Source organism: Chelonia mydas, chromosome 16, assembly GCF_015237465.2.
Source record: "Chelonia mydas isolate rCheMyd1 chromosome 16, rCheMyd1.pri.v2, whole genome shotgun sequence".
NCBI lineage: Eukaryota > Metazoa > Chordata > Testudines > Cheloniidae > Chelonia > Chelonia mydas.
Window position 1 is genome coordinate 775,515 of NC_057857.1, and position 20,713 is coordinate 796,227.

Below are 20,713 nucleotides of genomic sequence, written 5' to 3' on the forward strand. Positions count from 1 at the left end.
AATACTCTCCTCCTTTACTGTTGGAGGAAAAATGCCCACTTCCTCATAACAAGGAAAAGCAGACTTCAGGCACCAGCCCTCTCTCTTCTTTTTGAGCCATTTGGTGTTTATTGTTATCCTCTGTGTATAGTGACCCCCACGCGGTGTTTGTGGTTTCAGGTGCATATTTTTGTTGGGGAGGTTTGTTTTTTAGTGTCTGTCTTGGGTGTTGCACCTAGAGCTCGGGGAAGCCAAGCAGGGAAAACTGAAATAAATGCATTTATTTCAATTATTAAATGTTCTCAATGATTTCAGTAACCTTAGCAGCGAGGCTGGTGTCTTGTGCGTGGAGCTGAAGTTTGGGTGTCAGTAGTCTTTTGGGTGGTGTCTCTGGCTCAGCCACCTATTGTGTTTCTTGGTGAGAGACCCAAGCTTTTGAGCCACACAGTGCTCTTCTTCAGCTGTGGGGAAAGATATTCTCAGCATCACAGCAAAATGCAAAGTGGAACAGAATGTTTAGCATAAGTAGTTAGCACAAATTGTAAGGGACTATTCAAGGTAGAGTGGCCTGTTAACACTTCTGCAGTCATAGGACAAAAAGAGTGGGTTAGTGGGTGTTGGTGTATTTGGTATTCACCTGCTCCCTGTGTTTGATCTCCTGCTCCTAGATCATCATGGTGAGGCTCCAGAGAGTGACATTCTTGGCTTTGCACAACTATCTTGGCCTGACCACCGAGCTCTTCAATTCCGTAAGTGTAGAATGAAAGCAATATACTCTTGTATCGGGGGTAGCCATGTTAGTCTGTATCCACAAAAACAACAAGGAGTCCGGTGGCACCTTAAAGAGTATTTGGGCATAAGCTTTCATGGGTAAAAAACCCACAACTCTTATCACACTGTATGTATTTGGCTCGTCACACTATATGTATCTGATTCTGACCCTGGCTGTTGGAGTGTGTCTTCTACTCCAGTAGCTCGCAAGCATAATCTCCATATAATACTAACATAAATTTATTGTTTGCAAGAATATTAATACTATCGTGCTTGAGAGTGAAGCTCTCAAGATATAAAATCTGCTCAGTGCTGAAACCTCCTGAATAACATTTCATTTGGGCATTTTTATTATGGAGGCTGTCATGGCTGCCAGGCTAGCTGCACCTCTGTCCCCTTTCTGGTCCCTCTGAGTGCACCCCCTCAGGTGTAGGGTCTTGTGCTTTTACCTGTTGTCATGCTCTTCTCCACTGCTCCCAAAACCGTAAGCCAATGTGCAGGGCCCTAACAAATTAACGGTCCATTTTGGTCAATTTCACGGTCATAGGATTTTAAAAATAATAAATTTCATGATTTCAGATATTTCAATCTGAAATTTCACAGTGTTGTAACTGTTGGGATCCTGAACCAAAGGGGGATTGTGGGGGGTCACAAGGTTATTGTAGGGGGTTGTGGTATTGCCTCCCTTACTTCTGCACTGCCTTCAGAGCTGGGCGCCTGGCCAGCAGCCGCCACTCTCTGGCCAACTTTCTGTTCTGAAAGCAGCACGGAAATAAGGGTGGCAAAATGGCGATCCCCCTACAATAACCTTGCAACATTCCTCCTCCACAGCCTTGTTTTGGTTCGTGACTCCCAGCTTGAGAAACAGTGGTCTCCCCTGAGAAAACTGTGTAGTACAGGGAAAAAGTATACCAGATTTCACAGGGAAGACCAGATTTCATCATCCGTGATGGGTTTTTCATGGCTGTGAATTTGATAGGGCCCTACCAATGTGTTACCCCCCTGCCTCAGGAAGAAAGAGCTTTGCTGGACCTTCAGCTGAGTGTCAGCTCCCTGCTGCACCACTGTCTGCCTCCCCAGCAAATTCCTCAAGACTCTGTCTGTCTTAACCTGGTCTTGCAGGTAACATTCAGCGAGACCCAGTTCCCCAGACATGCCTCTCTGCAGTGTCCAGTCCCTCTCACTGGACACTCGCAGGAATTATGAAGTCTGCTGTCTCCAAAGTAACAGTGCACACGCACACACCAGCTTGTTGACTCACTGTGGGCACACTCTAACTTAATACACAGCACTGAGGTCATTTATAGTAAAACTAAGCATACGTTTATTAATAAAAAGAAAAGAAGTACTTGTGGCACCTTAGAGACTAACCAATTTATTTGAGCATAAGCTTTCGTGAGCTACAGCTCACTTCATCGGATGCATACTGTGGAAAGTGTAGAAGATCTTTTTATACACACAAAGCATGAAAAAATACCTCCCCCCACCCCACTCTCCTGCTGGTAATAGCTTATCTAAAGTGATCACTCTCCTTACAATGTGTATGATAATCAAGGTGGGCCATTTCCAGCACAAATCCAGGTTTTCTCTCCCCACCCCCCCCCACAAACCCACTCTCCTGCTGGTAATAGCTTATCTAAAGTGACCACTCTCCTTACAATGTGTAGGATAATCAAGGTGGGCCATTTCCAGGACAAATCCAGGGTTTTACAAGAACGTTGGGGGGGCGGGGGAGGGGTAGGAAAAAACAAGGGGAAATAGGTTACCTTGCATAATGACTTAGCCACTCCCAGTCTCTATTCAAGCCTTAGTTAATTGTATCCAATTTGCAAATGAATTCCAATTCAACAGTTTCTCGCTGGAGTCTGGATTTGAAGTTTTTTTGTTGAAGAATTGCAACTTTCATGTCTGTAATCGCGTGACCAGAGAGATTGAAGTGTTCTCCGACTGGTTTATGAATGTTATAATTCTTGACATCTGATTTGTGTCCATTTATTCTTTTACGTAGAGACTGTCCAATTTGACCAATGTACATGGCAGAGGGACATTGCTGGCACATGATGGCATATATCACATTGGTGGATGTGCAGGTGAACGAGCCTCTGATAGTGTGGCTGATGTTATTAGGCCCTGTGATGGTGTCCCCGAATAGATATGTGGGCACAGTTGGCAAGGGGCTTTGTTGCAAGGATAGGTTCCTGGGTTAGTGGTTCTGTTGTGTGGTATGTGGTTGTTGGTGAGTATTTGCTTCAGGTTGGGGGGCTGTCTGTAGGCAAGGACTGGCCTGTCTCCCAAGATTTGTGAGAGTGTTGGGTCATCCTTCAGGATAGGTTGTAGATCCTTAATAATGCGTTGGAGGGGTTTTAGTTGGGGGCTGAAGGTGACGGCTAGTGGCGTTCTGTTATTTTCTTTGTTAGGCCTGTCCTGTAGTAGGTGACTTCTGGGAACTCTTCTGGCTCTATCAATCTGTTTCTTCACTTCCGCAGGTGGGTATTGTAGTTGTAAGAATGCTTGATAGAGATCTTGTAGGTGTTTGTCTCTGTCTGAGGCGTTGGAGCAAATGCGGTTGTATCGCAGAGCTTGGCTGTAGACAATGGATCGTGTGGTGTGGTCAGGGTGAAAGCTGGAGGCATGTAAGTAGGAATAGCGGTCAGTAGGTTTCCGGTATAGGGTGGTGTTTATGTGACCATCGTTTATTAGCACTGTAGTGTCCAGGAAGTGGATCTCTTGTGTGAACTGGACCAGGCTGAGGTTGATGGTGGGATGGAAATTGTTGAAATCATGGTGGAATTCCTCAAGGGCTTCTTTTTCATGGGTCCAGATGATGAAGATGTCATCAATATAGCGCAAGTAGAGTAGGGGCGTTAGGGGACGAGAGCTGAGGAAGCGTTGTTCTAAGTCAGCCATAAAAATGTTGGCATACTGTGGGGCGATGCGGGTACCCATAGCAGTGCCGCTGATTTGAAGGTATACATTGTCCCCAAATGTAAAATAGTTATGGGTAAGTACAAAGTCACAAAGTTCAGCCACCACGTTAGCCGTGACATTATCGGGGATAGTGTTCTTGACGGCTTGTAGTCCATCTTTGTGTGGAATGTTGGTGTAGAAGGCTTCTACATCCATAGTGGCCAGGATGGTGTTATCAGGAAGATGACCGATGGATTGTAGTTTCCTCAGGAAGTCAGTGGTATCTTGAAGGTAGTTGGGAGTGCTGGTAGCTTAGGGCCTGAGGAGGGAGTCTACATAGCCAGACAATCCTGCTGTCACGGTGCCAATGCCTGAGATGATGGGGCGCCCAGGATTTCCAGGTTTATGGATTATCCGTCATGACTCTAATGGTGCGATGTTCGAGCAGTGGGAGGAAATGTTGGCAGTTGGAAATGTAGGGATATATATATATATATCAATATAGCAATAACACCACAAGATGCCATGGTACCCCCACCACCTCCCGCTACTGATGAACTCGCTCACTTTAAGAGTTGTTTCACAGAGTAGCAGAAGAGCTCAAGATTACCCTGGAGGAGGTACCTGAAATACACCACGAGCTTACCGACATCCTGCAAGCTATGACCACCTCCAAAATAGCCCTACCAATTAATGGGTCCATTATGGAACCTGCTAAAACTATTTGGCAGACCCCAGATACAATAACACCCACTAACAAGAGATTGGACCGAAAATATTTTGTTCCATCTAAGGGTTCTGAGTTTCTATTTATGCACCCCTCACCTAATTCACTAGTGGTCGATGCGGCCAATCAGAAAAACAAATACCAACACTTCCGCTCCATTCCACTGCTCCACAGACAAAGATAACAAGAGACTGGACTCCTTCGGCTGCAAAGTGTATTCTTCCACTTTGCAATTTAGAGTAGCGAACTACGCAGCGCTCTTAGCAAAATATGACCACAAAAATTATGCTAAGGTAATGCAATTTATTGATGATGTGTCGGAGGATAAATGACAACAATATAAAGCAATGGTGTCCGAGGGCCAACTGATCTCCTACACAGCTCTTCAAGCTGCCCTTCACACTGCGGATGCAGTGGCCAGATCCACAGCTGTCATCATGCGGCGGTCCTCATGGCTTGCTTCTTCCTCCTTTCTGAAGGAGATACAGAATATGGTCTAAGAGCTGCCTTTCGATGGAGAGAAGCTCTTTGCCGCTACAACCAATGAGGTCTTTCACTCCATGAAGGATTCCCGTGCCACTCTCCAATCCTTAAGCATCCAAACATCTGCTTCAAAGAAGAGACACTATCGATATCAGCCATACCAACGACTGTGTTACCATACCTTTGTGCAACATCCACCTTTCAGACAATATGATACGCAACAACAACAACGACATAGGCCCAGGAACCAATGACGTCGCCCTCCGCAAACAACAGCGACCTACCCTCCTAACCCAAATAAACAAATTTGAAGTCTTGGTCGAGGGTATAGAAAACCTTGCACCCTCTCCAGCGCCAACTCCAACCAACCATTTTTTTGGACACCATTTGCGTCCATTCCTGGCCAACTGGCAAACCATCACTACAGACAGATGGGTCCTGGAAATGATCAGATTGAGTTATGCCATCCCTTTCCTCTCCTTACCTCCTACCCACCCCTCTTCAGGGACCCCTCTCACGAACAATTGCTCTGTCAGGAGGTACAACATCTCATACATCTCGGAGCAATAGAGGAGGTACACCCTCAACACAGAGGGAAAGGGTTTTACTCCCACTGCTTCTTGATGGAAAAGAAAAGCGGCAGTTGGCGCCCTATCCTTGATCTTCTACGTTTGAACAAGTTTGTCAAGAAACAGAGATTCCGGATGGTTACTCTCCCAATGATAATTCCGACGCTGGAGCAAGGAGATTGGTTTTCAACCCTCGACCTCCAAGACGCATATTTCCATGTCTCTGTCCACCTTGCCCCTTGATGTTTCCTCAGGTTTGCTGTGGGAGCGCAACACTACCAGTACAGGGTCCTCCCTTTTGGCCTTTCATCCATACCATGTGTCTTCTGCAAGGTGCTAGCAGTTGTAATAGCCCATCTCAGGAAAAAAGGAATCCTCATATTTCCTTACCTGGATGATTGTCTCCTCAAGTCTCCCACTCAGTTAGAAGCGAACCATGCAAGTCTTGCAACCCTTCACTGCTTCCGCACCTTGGGCCTGCAAATAAACAAAAGCAAATCTACCTTACAACCTACCCAACAAATTGACTTCATTGGCGCCCACCTCGATTCCACCACTGGTCTTGCATCTCTCCCCCAGGACAGATTCCACACAATGGGTATCTTTATTACCCAGATACGTGCCAGCCCACAGACTACAGTCTGAGACTCCCTACAGCTCTTAGGACATATGGCCACTTGCACATTTGTCATCACAAATGCTCGCCTGTACATGCGATGCCTTCAGGGTTGGCTAGCCATGATATACAAACCAAACAAGCACAGGTAAACAGGGGCCTAACTATGCCCCAGAAAGTCAAGGACTCACTCCTCTGGTGGACCTCTCTCATCAACCTCTGCACTGGGATTCCCTTCCAACAAGATCCCACTTCGATTACCATCACCACAGATGCATCCCTCACGGGATGGGGAGCACACATCGGCCACCTCACCACTCAGGGTCTCTGGGCCACTTCAGAAACCAGGCTTCATATAATTTGCTAGAGCTCCGGGCTGTACGCAATGCCTGCCTCCATTTCCTTCCCATCACCCAAAACCGCCAAATTTGAATCATGACCGACAACATCACGTGCATGTGCATGTCAACAGACACGGGGGAGCCCGATCACACTCCCTTTGCTCAGAGGGGCGGTAAAACTTTGGAACTGGTGCCTTCAACACAACATCCCTATCTCTGCCTCATACCTGCCAGGTTCTCAGGATACTGCCACAGATGAGCTCAGCCGATCGTTCCCCTTACAGCACGAGTGGGAACTCAACTACACCATTCGTTCCAACATTTTCCAGATCTGGGGTTATCACCAACTGGATCTATTCACCATAGCAACAAACAAAAAATGCCCGACATTCTGCTCCAGAGCAGACCTGGGGGAACACTCTTGGGAGGACGCCTTTATGCTCCCTTGGACCGAGACTCTCATGTACGCATTCCCACCAATGCCTCTATTGCACAGAGTAATTCAGAAGATATGAACAGACAGAGCCAACATCATTCTCATAGCCCCAGTGTGGCCCAGACAACCGTGGTACCCCTTTCTCCTGCGCATGTCAGTCAAGCCACCCATTCCCCTTCCACCACTCAGCAACCTCCTATCACAACGCAGAGGACAACTATTTCACCCCAACGTACAACGTCTCCATCTGAGGGCCTGGCTGATCAATGGTTCTCTAATGTGGAGTTAACATGTTCGGACCAAGTAAGCACTGTCTTGCTACACAGGAGAACACACAACACGCGCACTACCTACCTGCATAAATGGCAACAGTTCACATCTTGGTGTGCTGGCAAACCAACCTCTCCAGTTTCTGCTTCACGCCCACTGATATTGGATTACCTGTTACACCTTAAAACATCTGGCCTTTCTACGAGTTCACTCAAGATTCATCTCGCGGCAATCACCGCCTTCCACCGTAAGGTTGACAACGTAACAGTCTTTGCCCATCCAATCACCAAAAGGTTCCTGAAGGGCATCCAGATGTTATACCCAGATGTGAAACCACCTGCTGAACCTTGGGATTTACACCTAGTCCTCAAAGCCCTGATGGATACACCGTTTGAACCGATGGCTACCTGCTCCCTTCTCCACCTATCCATGAAGACCGCCTTCCTCATAGCAATCATGTCTGCCAGACAAGTAGGAGAAATGGGGGCGCTTATGGTGGACCCGCCGTATACCACGTTCTTCTGCGATAAGGTCACACAGTCTGCACGCATCCAAGGTTCTTACCTAAGGTACTCTCTTCCTTTCACCTCAATGAACCTATACACCTTCCAACATTTTTCCCAAAACGTCACGCTAATGTGTTTGAAACAACAATACACACTCTTGATGTTCGCAGAGCATTATCCTTTTACCTGGATAGAACAAAACCGTTTAGGAAAACCCCCAGACTTTTTGTCTCTACTACTCAGCGCTCACAAGGAAATGCTATCTCTACACAGAGACTTCCCAAATGGATTGCTGACTGCGTACGCCTTTGTTACCAACTCAGGCAAATACAACCTCCTACGTCAATTAGATCACACTCTACCAGAGCTGTCTCCACCTCCATGGCCTTGCTCCGTAATGTCCCACTGTCTGACATATGCAAGGCAGCTACCTGGCCATCGAACCTTACCTTCGCTAATCACTATGCTCTCATTCGCACTGCAGCGTCCGACACCAGATTGGGTAGAGCTGTCTTGTCAACAGCCTTCTTGTCTCATACGAAGTCCCAACCATCCTAAGGGATACTGCTTTTCAGTCACCTGAAGTGCAGCACCCACAGGGACATCTTTCGAAGAAGAAGAGGAGGTTACTCACCCCTGTGCAGTAACTGACGTTCTTCGAGATGAGTGTCCCTGTGGGTACTCCACTATCCGCCCTCCTCCCCTCTACTTGGGAATTTGTAACACACTCCGTTGTAGAGAAGGAACTGAGGAGACTAGGCCACGCACGTGTTATTAGAACACTGACGGCTCGAGAGGCAGGCACAGTGCATGCAGAGCCTGTAGGGATACTGCTGTAGAAATCTCTGATCGAAGACGCTGGGACACACCTTGACCTGAAGTGGAGCACCCACAGGGACACTCATCTCGAAGAATGTCAGTTACTGCACAGGGTGAGTAACCTCCTCTTTTCGGTGATTGACCAGTGGCTTTCCCTTTCAGACATTTTTTTGCTGAGAAACATGAGAGGATGGAGTTCTTGATCCGGTCCTTCCTGCATTAAAACTGCTCCCACACCATGCTCGGATGCATCTGTGGTTACTAGGAATGATTTCTCAAAGTCTGGGGCCCTTAGCACAGGGTCAGACATGAGTGTCACTTTAAGCTGGTTAAAGGCCTTCTGACACTCTTCGGTCCACTGAATGGCATTTGGCTGTTTCTTTTTGGTCAGGTCTGTCAGTGGGGCAGTGATTTGGCTGTAGCGCGGTATAAATCCTGTAATATCTGGCCTAGCCTAAGAAGGATTGGACCTGTTTCTTTGACTTTGGGACAGGCCTTTTTTTGATAGCATCCACTTTGGCCTGTAGGGGGTTGGTAGTTCCTTGACCCACCTGGTGTCCAAGGTAACTCACTCTGTTTATGCCTGTTCGACACTTTTTAGCCTTAACAGTTAGCCCTGCCTCCCTTATGCGCTTGAAGACTTTTTACAGATGCTCCAGGTGTTCTTCCCATGAATCAGAAAATATGGCCACATCGTCAAGGTAGGCGACTGCAGATTCTCCCAATCCCGCTAGGAGACTATCTACAAGTTTCTGGAAGGTGGCGGGTGCATTTTGCAGCCCGAAAGGGAGCACATTAAATTCATACAGCCCTACATGGGTGATGAAGGCTGACCCTTCCTTGGCGGATTCATCTAGCAGTACCTGCCAGTACCCCTTGGTTAAGTCTAAGGTAGAGATGAACTGGGCACGTCCCAGTTTCTCCAATAGCTCATCTGTGCATGGCATTGGATAGTTGTCGGGGCAAGTCACAGCATTTAGCTTACAGTCCACGCAAAAGTGTATTTCCCCATCTGGTCTGGGAATTAGAACACTGGAGATGCCCATGCACTGCCAGAGGGGCGGATTACCCCCATCTGTAGCATGTCCCGGATCTCCTGTTCGATAGCAGTTTTGGCTTGAGGAGCCACCCGGTAAGATTGGGCTCTAATTGGGCGAGCATTACCCTGTGTCAATGGAGTGGTATGCCTGTTCGGTCCGTCCTGGGGTGGCTGAGAACATCGGCACGAAGCTAGTGCACATCTCCTTGATCTGCTGGTGCTGCATACGTCCAAGGGTCATTGAGAGGTTCACCTCTTCCATGCCACTGTCACTTTTTCCTTCATAGTAGACACCTTCAGGCCACTCAGTGTCATCTTCTCCCTGGGCTGTAAACTGACAAACCTCTAATTCTCTGGAATAAAAGGGCTTTAGAGAATTAACATGGTACACCTTAGGCTTTCAGTTGGAGGTGGGGAATGCTATGAGATAGTTAACAGCTCCCAGGCACTCTTGGACCGTGAATGGCCCTTCCCACGACACTTGCATCTTATGGGCCTGGAGCGCCTTGAAGACCATGACCTGGTCCCCTACTTTGAAGGAACGCTCTCTGGCATGTTTATCATACCAGACCTTTTGCTCTTCCTGAGCATCTTTTAGGTTTTCTCTAGCAAGGGCTAAAGAGTTTCGGAGGGTGTTTTGTAGGTTGTCTACAAAGTCCAGAATGTGTAAACCCCTCCCATTGCTGCTTCACCAACTGTAATGGCCCCTTAACCTCACGGCCATACACAAGTTTAAATGGGGAAAACCCTAAACTGGGATGTGGTACAGCCCTGTAGGCAAAGAGCAACTGCTGCAACACTAGGTCCTAATCATTGGAGTGCACATTTACGAATTTACATATCATGGCCCGCAAAGTTCCATTAAACTTCTCCACCAGGCCATTTGTTTGATGGTGGTAAGGGGTGGCAACTAAGTGGTTCACCCCATGAGCTTCCCAAAGGCTTTTTATGGTCCCTGCCAGGATATTAGTTCCCGAATCTGTAAGGATGTGGGAGGGCCAACCTACCCTGGCAAAAATGTCTGTTAATGCCTGGCACACACTTTTAGCCCTGGTGTTGCTGAGAGCTACTGCTTCCGGCCATTGGGTGGCAAAATCTATGAAGGTCAGTATGTCCTGCTTTCCTCTGGGTGTCTTTTTTGGGAAAGGACCCCGAATATCCACAGCTACTCGCTGAAATGGAACCTCAATGATGGGGAGTGGCTGGAGAGGGGTTTTGACCTGTTCTTGGGGTTTTCCCACTCTTTCATAGAATCATAGAATATCAGGGTTGGAAGGGACCTCAGGAGGTCATCTAGTCCAGCCCCCTGCTCAAAGCAGGACCAATCCCCAAGTTTTGCCCCAGATCCCTAAATGGCCCCCTCAAGGATTGAACTCACAACCCTGGGTTTAGCAGGCCAATGCTCAAACCACTGAGCTATCCCTCCCCCCTCTTGTGAGGTGTGCCCCTCTTTGGCACACCTCACAAGACCGGACATAAGTAGAAACATCCTTGCCTATTCCCTCCCAGTGGAAGGGCTTCCCCAAACGGTCTTTGGTCCTGTTCACCCCAGCATGGCCACTAGGACGATCGTGGGCTAAGCTCAAGAGCTTTACCCGGTACTTAGTTGGAACTACCAACTGTCTCTGCAGATGCCAGTCCTCCCGGTGCCCCCCAGAAAGTGTTTCCGTGGATAAAAGTCCTCGTTCTACCACAAACTGGGATTGATTAGAAGAGCTGAGAGGTGGTGGGTTGCTCCATGTCGCCGTTCAAGCTCCCTGGAGGTTTTCATTTGCTTCCTGCTCAGCCTGAAACTGTTCCCTTGATGCTGGAGACCTCAGTTCCTCACTGGATGGTGGACCTGGGCTTGGTCCCTCGGGAAGTGATGTGGGGGACGGGGCTGGTTCCAGGGACGGTGACCCGCTCTCCACGGGTGTGCTAGGTTGGGGTTCAGGCTCTGGCTGAGCCTCTTGTGCAGGTTTATCTGCTGCTGCCAGGGCGGGCTTGGTGGGGCCCTCTGGTGTTGGGGTTGCAAGTGCTGAACTCGGGGCTGGCAGTGGTTCTGGTGCTGGTTGCTCCTCCAGTTCCAGTTCTGGGCCTGGCTCTGGCTGGGTCTCTGCGACTGAATCCACTACTGCTGTCGCAGATGTTGGCCTGGGGTCCGGTTCCATCACCTCAGTCTGGGTCTCTGGTAACACAGACGGGGCCCTGGTAGAAGGCTCAGGAACAGAGCTAGGTGGGAAGGCTCGCTTAGCCTGGTTGCGGGTGACCATTCCCACCCTCTTTGCTAGCTTCACATGGTGGGCCAATTTTCCCCCAGCAGCATGGGAATGGGATAATTATCATAGACTGCAAAAGTCCATGTTCCTGACCAGCTCTTGTACTGGACAGGCAACCTGGCTGTAGGCAAGTCAAAAGAGTTTGACTTGAAGGGTTGAATCATCACTTGGGCCTCTGGGTTGATGAATTTGGGGTCCACTAAGGATTGGTGGATAGCTGACACAGGGGTTGGACTAGATGACCTCCTGAGGTCCCTTCCAACCCTGATATTCTATGATTCTATGACACCTGTGCTCCAGTGTCCCTCCACGCGATAACCTTCTTTCCGCTCACACTCACAGTTTCCCTTTGCTCTGAGGGTATCTGGGAGGCATCTGGGCCTGAGGACCTTTGGTGTGACCCCAGTGCAATGAACTGTAATCTGTTGGGGTTCTTGCGGCAGTTGGCCTTTACATGCCCCAGCTCGTTACATTTAAAACATCGCCCAGCCTGACTGGTCAGTGGGGCTAGGTGGGTTGCTGGAGAATGGTGTGGTGGGATGATAAGGTATCTGGGGTTTTCCTTGGGGTGTAGGTGGGGCCTTGAGCTGCCCCCGGTGGTAGGGTGTGGTCTTGGGGTGTCCCTTCTGGTATCCGTCCCAACTGCGACCAGGGTGGTTTCTCTTTGCTACCTCCACCCGTTTTGTTCCGATTTGCCCCGCCTCTCTGGCAGTCTGGGACTGCTCGTATTGATCAGCATAAGAAGCAAGACTTTCTGCTGTGTCCATTTTCTTATCCTATAAGCACTGTTTTACTTCATCATTGGTCATAGTCAGGAACTGCTCCTGTACAACCAAATCACACATTCCTTCAAAGCTAGTTACACCCCTTCCTTTGACCCATTTATCTAACAGATCCTTCATCTGGTTTACATAAGCCACTTTACTTAGTCTAGCTCCCCTCTTAAGACTCCTGAATTTAACCCTGTAGGTTTCAGGTGTAACCTGAAACTGTTTCCAAACCAGTTCCTTAAATGTACCATAGTTTGAAGATTCATCAATAGGCACCTTATTGAATATATCCAGAGCTCTTCCAGTCAATTTTGCTACCAGTGTGGTCATCTTGTGATCTTCAGGAATTGAATGGAAGGTGCACAGTCTCTCAAAGGTGATGAAATATTCAGCAATATCACTGGATTCATTAATACTGTGGACATAGTCGCATCTATTTGTGGATTTTTGGGGAAGTGGAGCCAGCTGCTGACGGGTTCTGTCTTTTCAACTCCATAACAGCCAGTTCATGCTTCTAGGCCGAAATCTGGGCCTGTATTTCTTTGTCTTTTAACTCCAGGGCTCTTTTATGGGCAGCCTCATCTCTGGCTGTCTCTGCCTCCAACTCCAAGTGCTTTAAGGCCATTTGTCTTTCATGTTCTTTTTGTCTCTCTTCAGCTTCTAATCTGGCTAATTCTAGTTTCTTTTGGACCTCACTTTCCATCATCCTAGCCTTCCTGTGCTTAGCCTAGCCTAACCGGAGAGCTAGAAAGAAAAAAAAAACAAAAAAACAAACAGCTTGTGAATTCCCTTGCAGGAACTTAACTACTCTGCCCTCAGGCAGGGGAAAAAAAACAACAACCCTCCAGCTGCTCTCAACTAAAAAAAAATAAAAAAATAAAAAGTGTCCTTTTAAAAAAAAAAAAAAAAAATTTCCCTGGTTTTCAATCAGCCAAAAGAAAAAATGTTTTTAAAATCCTGAGGTCTGTGCTTCTGGTTCAAAATGATCCCACCTCTACCACCATGTCAGGGTCCCCTCCCCACTCTGAACTCTGGGGTACAGATGTGGGGACCCACATGAAAGACCCCCTAATCTTATATTCCACCAACTTACGTTAAAAACTTCCCCAAGGCACAAATTCCTTTCCCTGTCCTTGGATGGTATTGCTATCACCACAAGTGATTTAAACAAACATCCAGGGAGGGGCCACTTGGAGCCCTATCCCCCCAAGCTCCTTCACTCCCTTTCTTGGCGAGGCTTGAAAATAATATACCAACCAAATAGGTTAACAAGGTGAGCACAGACCAGACCCTTTGGTTTTTAGGACACTAAAAACCAATCAGATTCTTAAAAGAACTTTATTATAAAGAAAAAAAGTAAAAGAAGCACCTCTGTAAAATCAGAATGGAAGGTAATTCTACCGGGTAATGAAAAAATTTAAAACATAGAAGATCCCCCTCTAGGCTCAACTTCAAAGTTACAAAAAGCAGGAATAAACCTCCCTGTTAGCATAGGGAAAATTTACAATCTAAAACAAAAGATAATCTAATGCATTTTCTTGCTATTACTTCCAGTTTCTGTAATTTTAGATGTATCATTTCAGTAGTTGGATTACCTGCTTTGTCTCTCTCTTAGTCTCCAGAGGGAATACACAGAGAGCACAAACAAAACCTCCCCCTCCCGCCCCCTCTCAATTTGAAAATATCTTCTTTCCCCATTGGTCCTTCTGGTCAGGTGCCAACTAGCTTAATTGAACTGCTTAACCCCTTACAGGTAAGTGATTCTGTACCTCTGGCCAAGAGGGATTTTATATTCCTGCATACATAAAAGTTGTTACCCTACCCTTTGTATTTATGACAGGGTGAAATGTCTGTTCTCCTGCTCCTGGACTGGGCTCTGGCTTACAGTATCCTGTGTAGCAGCTGTGCTTGCCCTGCAGATTCAACTGATCTTGTGTACCTGCTGTTCTTCCCTTTGGGAGCCTATGACCGGGAAATACAGTGACAAACAGCCATCTTAAATCAAAGTATTGTTTGTTTTTTCAGTAGGAAAAAAGCATAAGAGAAAACGGAATTTTAAAACAGTCTGCACACATCTCTCTTACCTAGAGTCCTACCATCCCAATGGAAACCTGAGCAGGCCTACTTCTTCAGATATCCTCAGAAGGGTCCTTTGTCTCAGCTTGGTTCCCCTGAACAGTTACTCCCCATCTCTGCAGACAGTCCCTTTTACTTCTGCCAGAGCTCCCTTGTTCTTCCATGTTCCCAGCCGCTGGCTGTCCTGGTGCAAACCAAGGCTGTAGGTGGGCTGGATAGGAGGCAAAATCATGAAGGCTAATAGTTCAGGTGTTGTCTCTTAACAACTCTTACATGTTTCTGGGAGGTGGCTTATTTTGAGCCATTCTATTCCTTCCTGCCTGTTGCAGTTCTGGGGCATATTTATGTCTCTGTTACTGAAAAGCACTTTCCTTTAAGTAATGTATTTCACTCTTAGTCTGGAATATGAATTATATATTTTGAATTTTAAAATAAATGGGATTGAAGATGTGATGGAGGTTTGAAAATGTGTCATTTCATGGCTGTCTGTGTGTCTGATGAGGGCATACCAACCCCACACTGAGTGAGGAAGGGTTAATGAGCTGCTATGGGCCCACTCAGCCTCACCTTGTTACACCTGCACTTGCTGTCTGGTGATGAAGGGGTAGTTAAAAAGGGAAGAGAACAGCTCAGTAGGTGGCTGACCAGCGAGGAGCACAGACTTCTGTCCTTTGGTCCCTGAGGAAAGGACCAGCTCAGAACCTCTGCAGAGACTGCTGCCTGCCAGAACCGCCCCCCCCCCCCCCCCCCCCCCGAGGATCATAGGTCTGGCACAGGACTATTGTATTTTGGGACTATTTCTTTGCTTTACTACAAAAAGGACTCTTGGGCTGTCTGTGCTGTCCTAACTAGACTGTTGCAGGGAGCCCCTGCCCAGGAAGTGTTGGAACCTGCTTCAGTAAACTCTGTGGACTTTGCACCCTACTCAAGTCTGCTTTGTGGTTTATCTTGGACCCTGAAGAGCGTGGTCAGAATGTGCATTGACTCATTTTCTCACTAGCTTAGGGATCTTACTAAACATTTGATAGTATGGCTTCTTTAAAATGAAAAGCATTATTAATCTATGTTCACACTTCCCAGTAATCATTTAAATGAGCACGCTGTTATACTGTGTCCTGGGAATATGTGTATTCTTTAATATGATTATATGCCTGAGCTCTCTGCATGTTGCAGACCTATAATAGTGTGTGTACTATTGTTGTTATTTCTTGGCATAGCTCGTAACTATTATTCCCAGGCAGTAACTGTGAAGAGTGTGTGTGTATGTATGTATGTAAAAAGAATGAAACACAAAGCTCAGTTGAATCTGTGTGGTTAGAAAAGTGACTTTGGGGGCTCCGTTCCTTGTCTCTCCTGTTTTTGTTTCCATAGTAGATTTGCTCAGTATGCAATCTTAAAAATTTCTGTAAGTGCTAACATCACAGAATCTCAGGTAGTGCTCTTTCTGCTTCTTCCATTATCACCAGTAGCAAAGATTAAATAATTGGAAGTTAGCTGACAGTTTTGTTCATATGACTTAGAATCTCTCTCTCATAAATTCAGTGGCTCTGCAGAGCGAATGGGACTGTCACAGGTTAGCCTGAACCAGTGGGGCATCTCACACAGCAAACTCACTCTACTTTTAGTTTTTGTCTTGCCTGTTGGGCCCTGATTAGCTTTGGCCTGCTCCTGGCCCTTCTAGCCACTGGAGGACCAAATCTTGTTGGTTCTGCCTACCTCTGATTGTGGTGGCTTCTCGAGGCAGTTTGTGGAGGTCTAAATACACCATTTTCCTTCAAAAAGACACCACCTTTGGATGGGGTGTGCCAATGAGGTAGGGCCTCCAGCAGGGGGCATCAAATGCCTGCCACACCCCATCAGAGAGCGTACAAATATATCGTGTGTAAGGTGAGACTGAGAAAAGTATAAGAAAGAAGAGGTATGTCTGATTAATGATGTTATATTGGCTGCAGAGCAGCTGTGAACCTAGATGTTGCTACACAAAGACTACATTGAATAACGCATCAAAAGCTGGAAAGCCCAAAGAGACTGCAGTTATTTCACACTTTTAAAAGATCCTAACATGTAATGTGCTGCATATGGAGCATTGCAAGACACAGGAAACTGTGTATATATGTGAATCTGTGTAAATCTTCATCTCTCGTTTCCCTCAGGAGAGCCAGGCCATCCCATTGATATCTGTGGCAAGTGTAACATCTGGAGGAAGTTCAAACAAAGAGGTGAAAAGACAACTGTCTAACGTATCAGAGGAGGAACGGGGAGAAAAATTGGAGAAAGCAGGGGATACCTCAGAAACAGGTAACGTTTGTTTTAGTGTGTACAGAGCACCCTCGATGATGATAGAATATCAGGGTTGGAAGGGACCTTAGGAGGTCATCTAGTCCAACCCCCTGCTCAAAGCAGGACCAATCCCCAACTAAATCATCCCAGCCAGGGCTTTGTCAAACCTGACCTTAAAAACCTCTAAGGAAGGAGATTCCACCATCTCCCTAGGTAACCTATTCCAGTGCTTCACCACCCTCCTAGTGAAAAAGTTTTTTTCCTAATATCCAACCTAAACCTCTCCTACTGCAACTTGAGACCATTACTCCTCGTTCTGTCATCTGGGACCACTGAGAACAGTCTAGATCCATCCTCTTTGGAACTGCCTTTCAGGTAGTTGAAAGCAGCTATCAAATCCCCCCTCATTCTTCTCTTCTGCAGACTAAACAATCCCAGTTCCCTCAGCCTCTCCTCATAAGTCATGTGCTCCAGCCCCCTAATCATTTTTGTTGCCCTCTGCTGGACTTCCTCCAATTTTTCCACATCCTTCTTGTAGTGTGGGGCCCAAAACTGGACACAGTACTCCAGATCAGATCTCACCAGTGTCGAATAGAGGGGAACGATCACGTCCCTCGATCTGCTGGCAATGCTCCTACTTATGCATCCCAAAATGCCATTGGCCTTCTTGGCAACAAGGGCACACTGTTGACTCAAATCCAGCTTCTCGTCCACTGTAACCCCTAGGTCCTTTTCTGCAGAACTGCTTGGTCCCTAGTCTGTAGCAGTGTATGGGATTCTTCCTTCCTAAGTGCAGGACTCTGCACTTGTTGTTGTTGAACGTCATCAGATTTCTTTTGGCCCAATCCTCTAATTTGTCTAGGTCTCTTGTATCCTATCCCTACCCTCCAGTGTATCTACCACTCCTCCCAGTTTAGTGTCATCTGCAAACTTGCTGAGGATACAATCCACCCTATCTTCCAGATCATTAAGGAAGATATTGAACAAAACCGACCCTTGGGGCACTCCGCTTGATACCGGCTGCCAACTAGACATGGAGCCATTGATCACTAACATGATACTCTGGGCAGCACAGTATTGTGCTGTGTATCAACAATCTTTTGTTTGATTTAGGTAGATGGGAAATGTCTTTACGTTTTGGATACAGATCCCAAGTCTTTGGAGAATCCTAAACTTCCTTAATAGGAACTAATATTTCTTCTTGATTTAAGATCTTGAAAAAGAAAAACCAAGCCTAATTTTTAAAAATTTAAGGATAGAGAAAAATATTATTTCATGAATATATCTGCAAGACCAGAGTACTCCTTAATTTTAATTGAATATGCTGTGAGACTATAAGAGAATTACCTGACTTAAGTAATAGCAGGAGAAACCCTAAAAATATGGAGGGGTTTGAGCTAAGAGACCTCCCTAGAATTTACCTAGAAGAAATTAAATAAAGGCAGCTCAGTAGTGAGCAGCAGCACATGGCTATGATGTAGCCATGGGGGCATGTAGAATGCAGTAGGCTTCCATCTTGAATGGTTGTGCAAGATATCTTCCTTTGGCAAGAGTCCGTAAGGGAGCTTTTAAAATCCCTCAAAATTGCATTTCCGACCTTATTTGGGTGGATTTGGTGTTCTGCTTCCTTTGACCTCAGCTCAAAGAAGTGAATGTGTCTGAATCTTTCTTACAGAACGAGACGTTGTTCTTCAAGAGATGTCCCTGTGGGTGCTCCAGTTCAGGTGTTGGTGCTCCCCTCTGCCTTTGCTCTGAAATTTTTAAAACAGAACTCGCACAGGCTGTGCACGCGTGGTGCCTGCCTCACACGCCAAATGTGCCTCAATAACATGCGTGCGGGGCCCGCGCTCCTCGGTTCCTTCTCTACCATCCCTGGCCTGAGATGGAGCTCAGCAGTCTCACTCAATTATTTCTTGCTTTAGATAGATAGATAGTTGTTTATACAGTTTATGTAGGTTTTTTTTTTTTTGGCAGATAAGTTTCATTTCCCCCTTCTCTTAAAAAAAACAAACAAACCCCAAGAACATTTTTTTTTCCCTTCCCAGTTTTTTTCTGTCAGACAGTTTATCGTATGCCTGGCTCGTCAGGTTTTAAGAGTTGCGCTGCATGCAGAGAGGCCATCCCTATCTCTGATGGCCATTCTCAATGTGTTCGGTGTTCCATAGAATCATAGAATATCAGGGTTGGAAGGGACCTCAGGAGGTCATCTAGTCCAACCCCCTGCTCAAAGCAGGACCGATCCCCACGTCCCCCAGAAATGTGCCCACTGCAGTAAACTGAAGGCTAGGGTACAAAAGGACAGAGACCTGAGACTCAAGTTAATTCTAATGGAGAAGTCCCTCAGACCTCCTCTGACCTAGGTCAGGAGTCCTACTTGAGACAGTCCATGAAGGACAAGAAAACAACAAAAAAAACAGCCAGCTTCATCACCTCAGAGACCAGCCGGTATCCAAATGGTCTCTGAGTGGGCCTGTCTCATTGGTGCTGACCACTCCGTGGCTCAGCACATACGATGCTCCAGGCACTTCCGGCACCGTCCGTCCCCCAGCGATGGCCGGTGCGCGCCGCCCGTCCCCCAGCGACGGCCGGTGCGCAAAAATAAAAACTAAAGTTGGCTGCTTCTTCGAACATGGCACTGCCCAGCACCGCACAAGGGCTTGGTGCCTACTCGGCTGAGCCTGCCTGTGCTGCACAGAGTGACAGTCGCTGTCCTGGCACTGACACCTCGACCGACCGTGACTCCGCCTACGGCGCCGCAGCGGTCGGCACCAGCCGAACCTAGGGCACAGCTGCCACACCCAGCTCTATATATTCCGGCTACTTCTACGTTGGCACCACAATTGATTCATTCCAGCGATTTGCTAATCTCGCCAGCTCCAGATTCCCCATTACTTGATACTGATCTCTCCCTGGGACCATCAGCACAGCACTGACTGCTATCCCCTGTTCCCTCTCACTTTTCTAGTGATGAGGACTACGAAGTGGAGGGAGTTTTTTCACCATACCATTTCTACCCCCTTGACACTCCCGCTAGCATGGGACCAAGGTCCTCATATTCCAGGGACTTACCACCCTGGTGTGGACACTCGTGTATGGGACCACCCATGTCCTTCCCTGGACAATGCCATTATTGGAACCCGTGGGGGTCCTACAGCAGGCACCACAGTAGCTGGTACAGCCTATGGAGAGGTGACATTAGATCTCCTCCTGTACCTATCCACACTTCTGCAATGGACGGACAGGAGCAACCTGCAACTTTGCATGCAGATGAGGAGGCACCTGAACCCTCTCCAAATAATAATAATTCATCCACCTCACCAGAAGAGGCTATTATGCTCCCACCCCCAAGAACAGTGGATGATTTTACTCATTTTCAGGACCTCTTCAAAAGAGTGGCTAATGAGCTCAAGATCACTCTGGAGGAAGTGTCGGAGACTCAGCATGAGCTGACTGACATATTACAACCTTAGACCTCCTCCAAGATCACCCTACCTATTAATGGAGCCATTATGGACCCTGCCAAGAATATCTGGCAAACCTCAGCCACCATACCCTTCACCTACAAAAGGGTAGACTGGAAATTCTATGTCCCCTCCAGGGAGAATTCCTTTTCATGCACCCAGCACCAAATTCACTGGTAGCAGAAGTAGCCAACCAAAAGAACAAACAGCATCATTTCCAGTCCACTCCCTCTGACAAGGACAGCAAAAGAAAGGACCTACTCAGCCTCAAAGTTTATGCATAATCCATGGTACAATTTAGAGTGGCAAACTACGCAGCCCTACCGGCCAGATATGATCACAGAAATTATGGGAAACTCATCGACTTTATTAATGACATCCTAGAAGACAAAAGACAATAATTCA

At 47.0% G+C, this 20,713-nt stretch overlaps 1 protein-coding gene across 7 annotated transcripts in view; it reads left to right on the forward strand.

Moving 5' to 3' along the window:
• Nucleotides 1-20,713, forward strand: part of PNPLA7 (patatin like phospholipase domain containing 7) — a 398,841-nt gene that overhangs the window by 87,509 nt on the left and 290,619 nt on the right. For all 7 annotated transcript variants that reach the window (XM_043530657.1, XM_043530661.1, XM_043530656.1 and 4 more), the window contains 2 exons: nucleotides 648-728; nucleotides 16,721-16,865. In XM_043530657.1, the coding sequence (XP_043386592.1) occupies nucleotides 648-728; nucleotides 16,721-16,865 (226 nt within the window). The remainder of the gene's footprint in view (nucleotides 1-647; nucleotides 729-16,720; nucleotides 16,866-20,713) is intronic.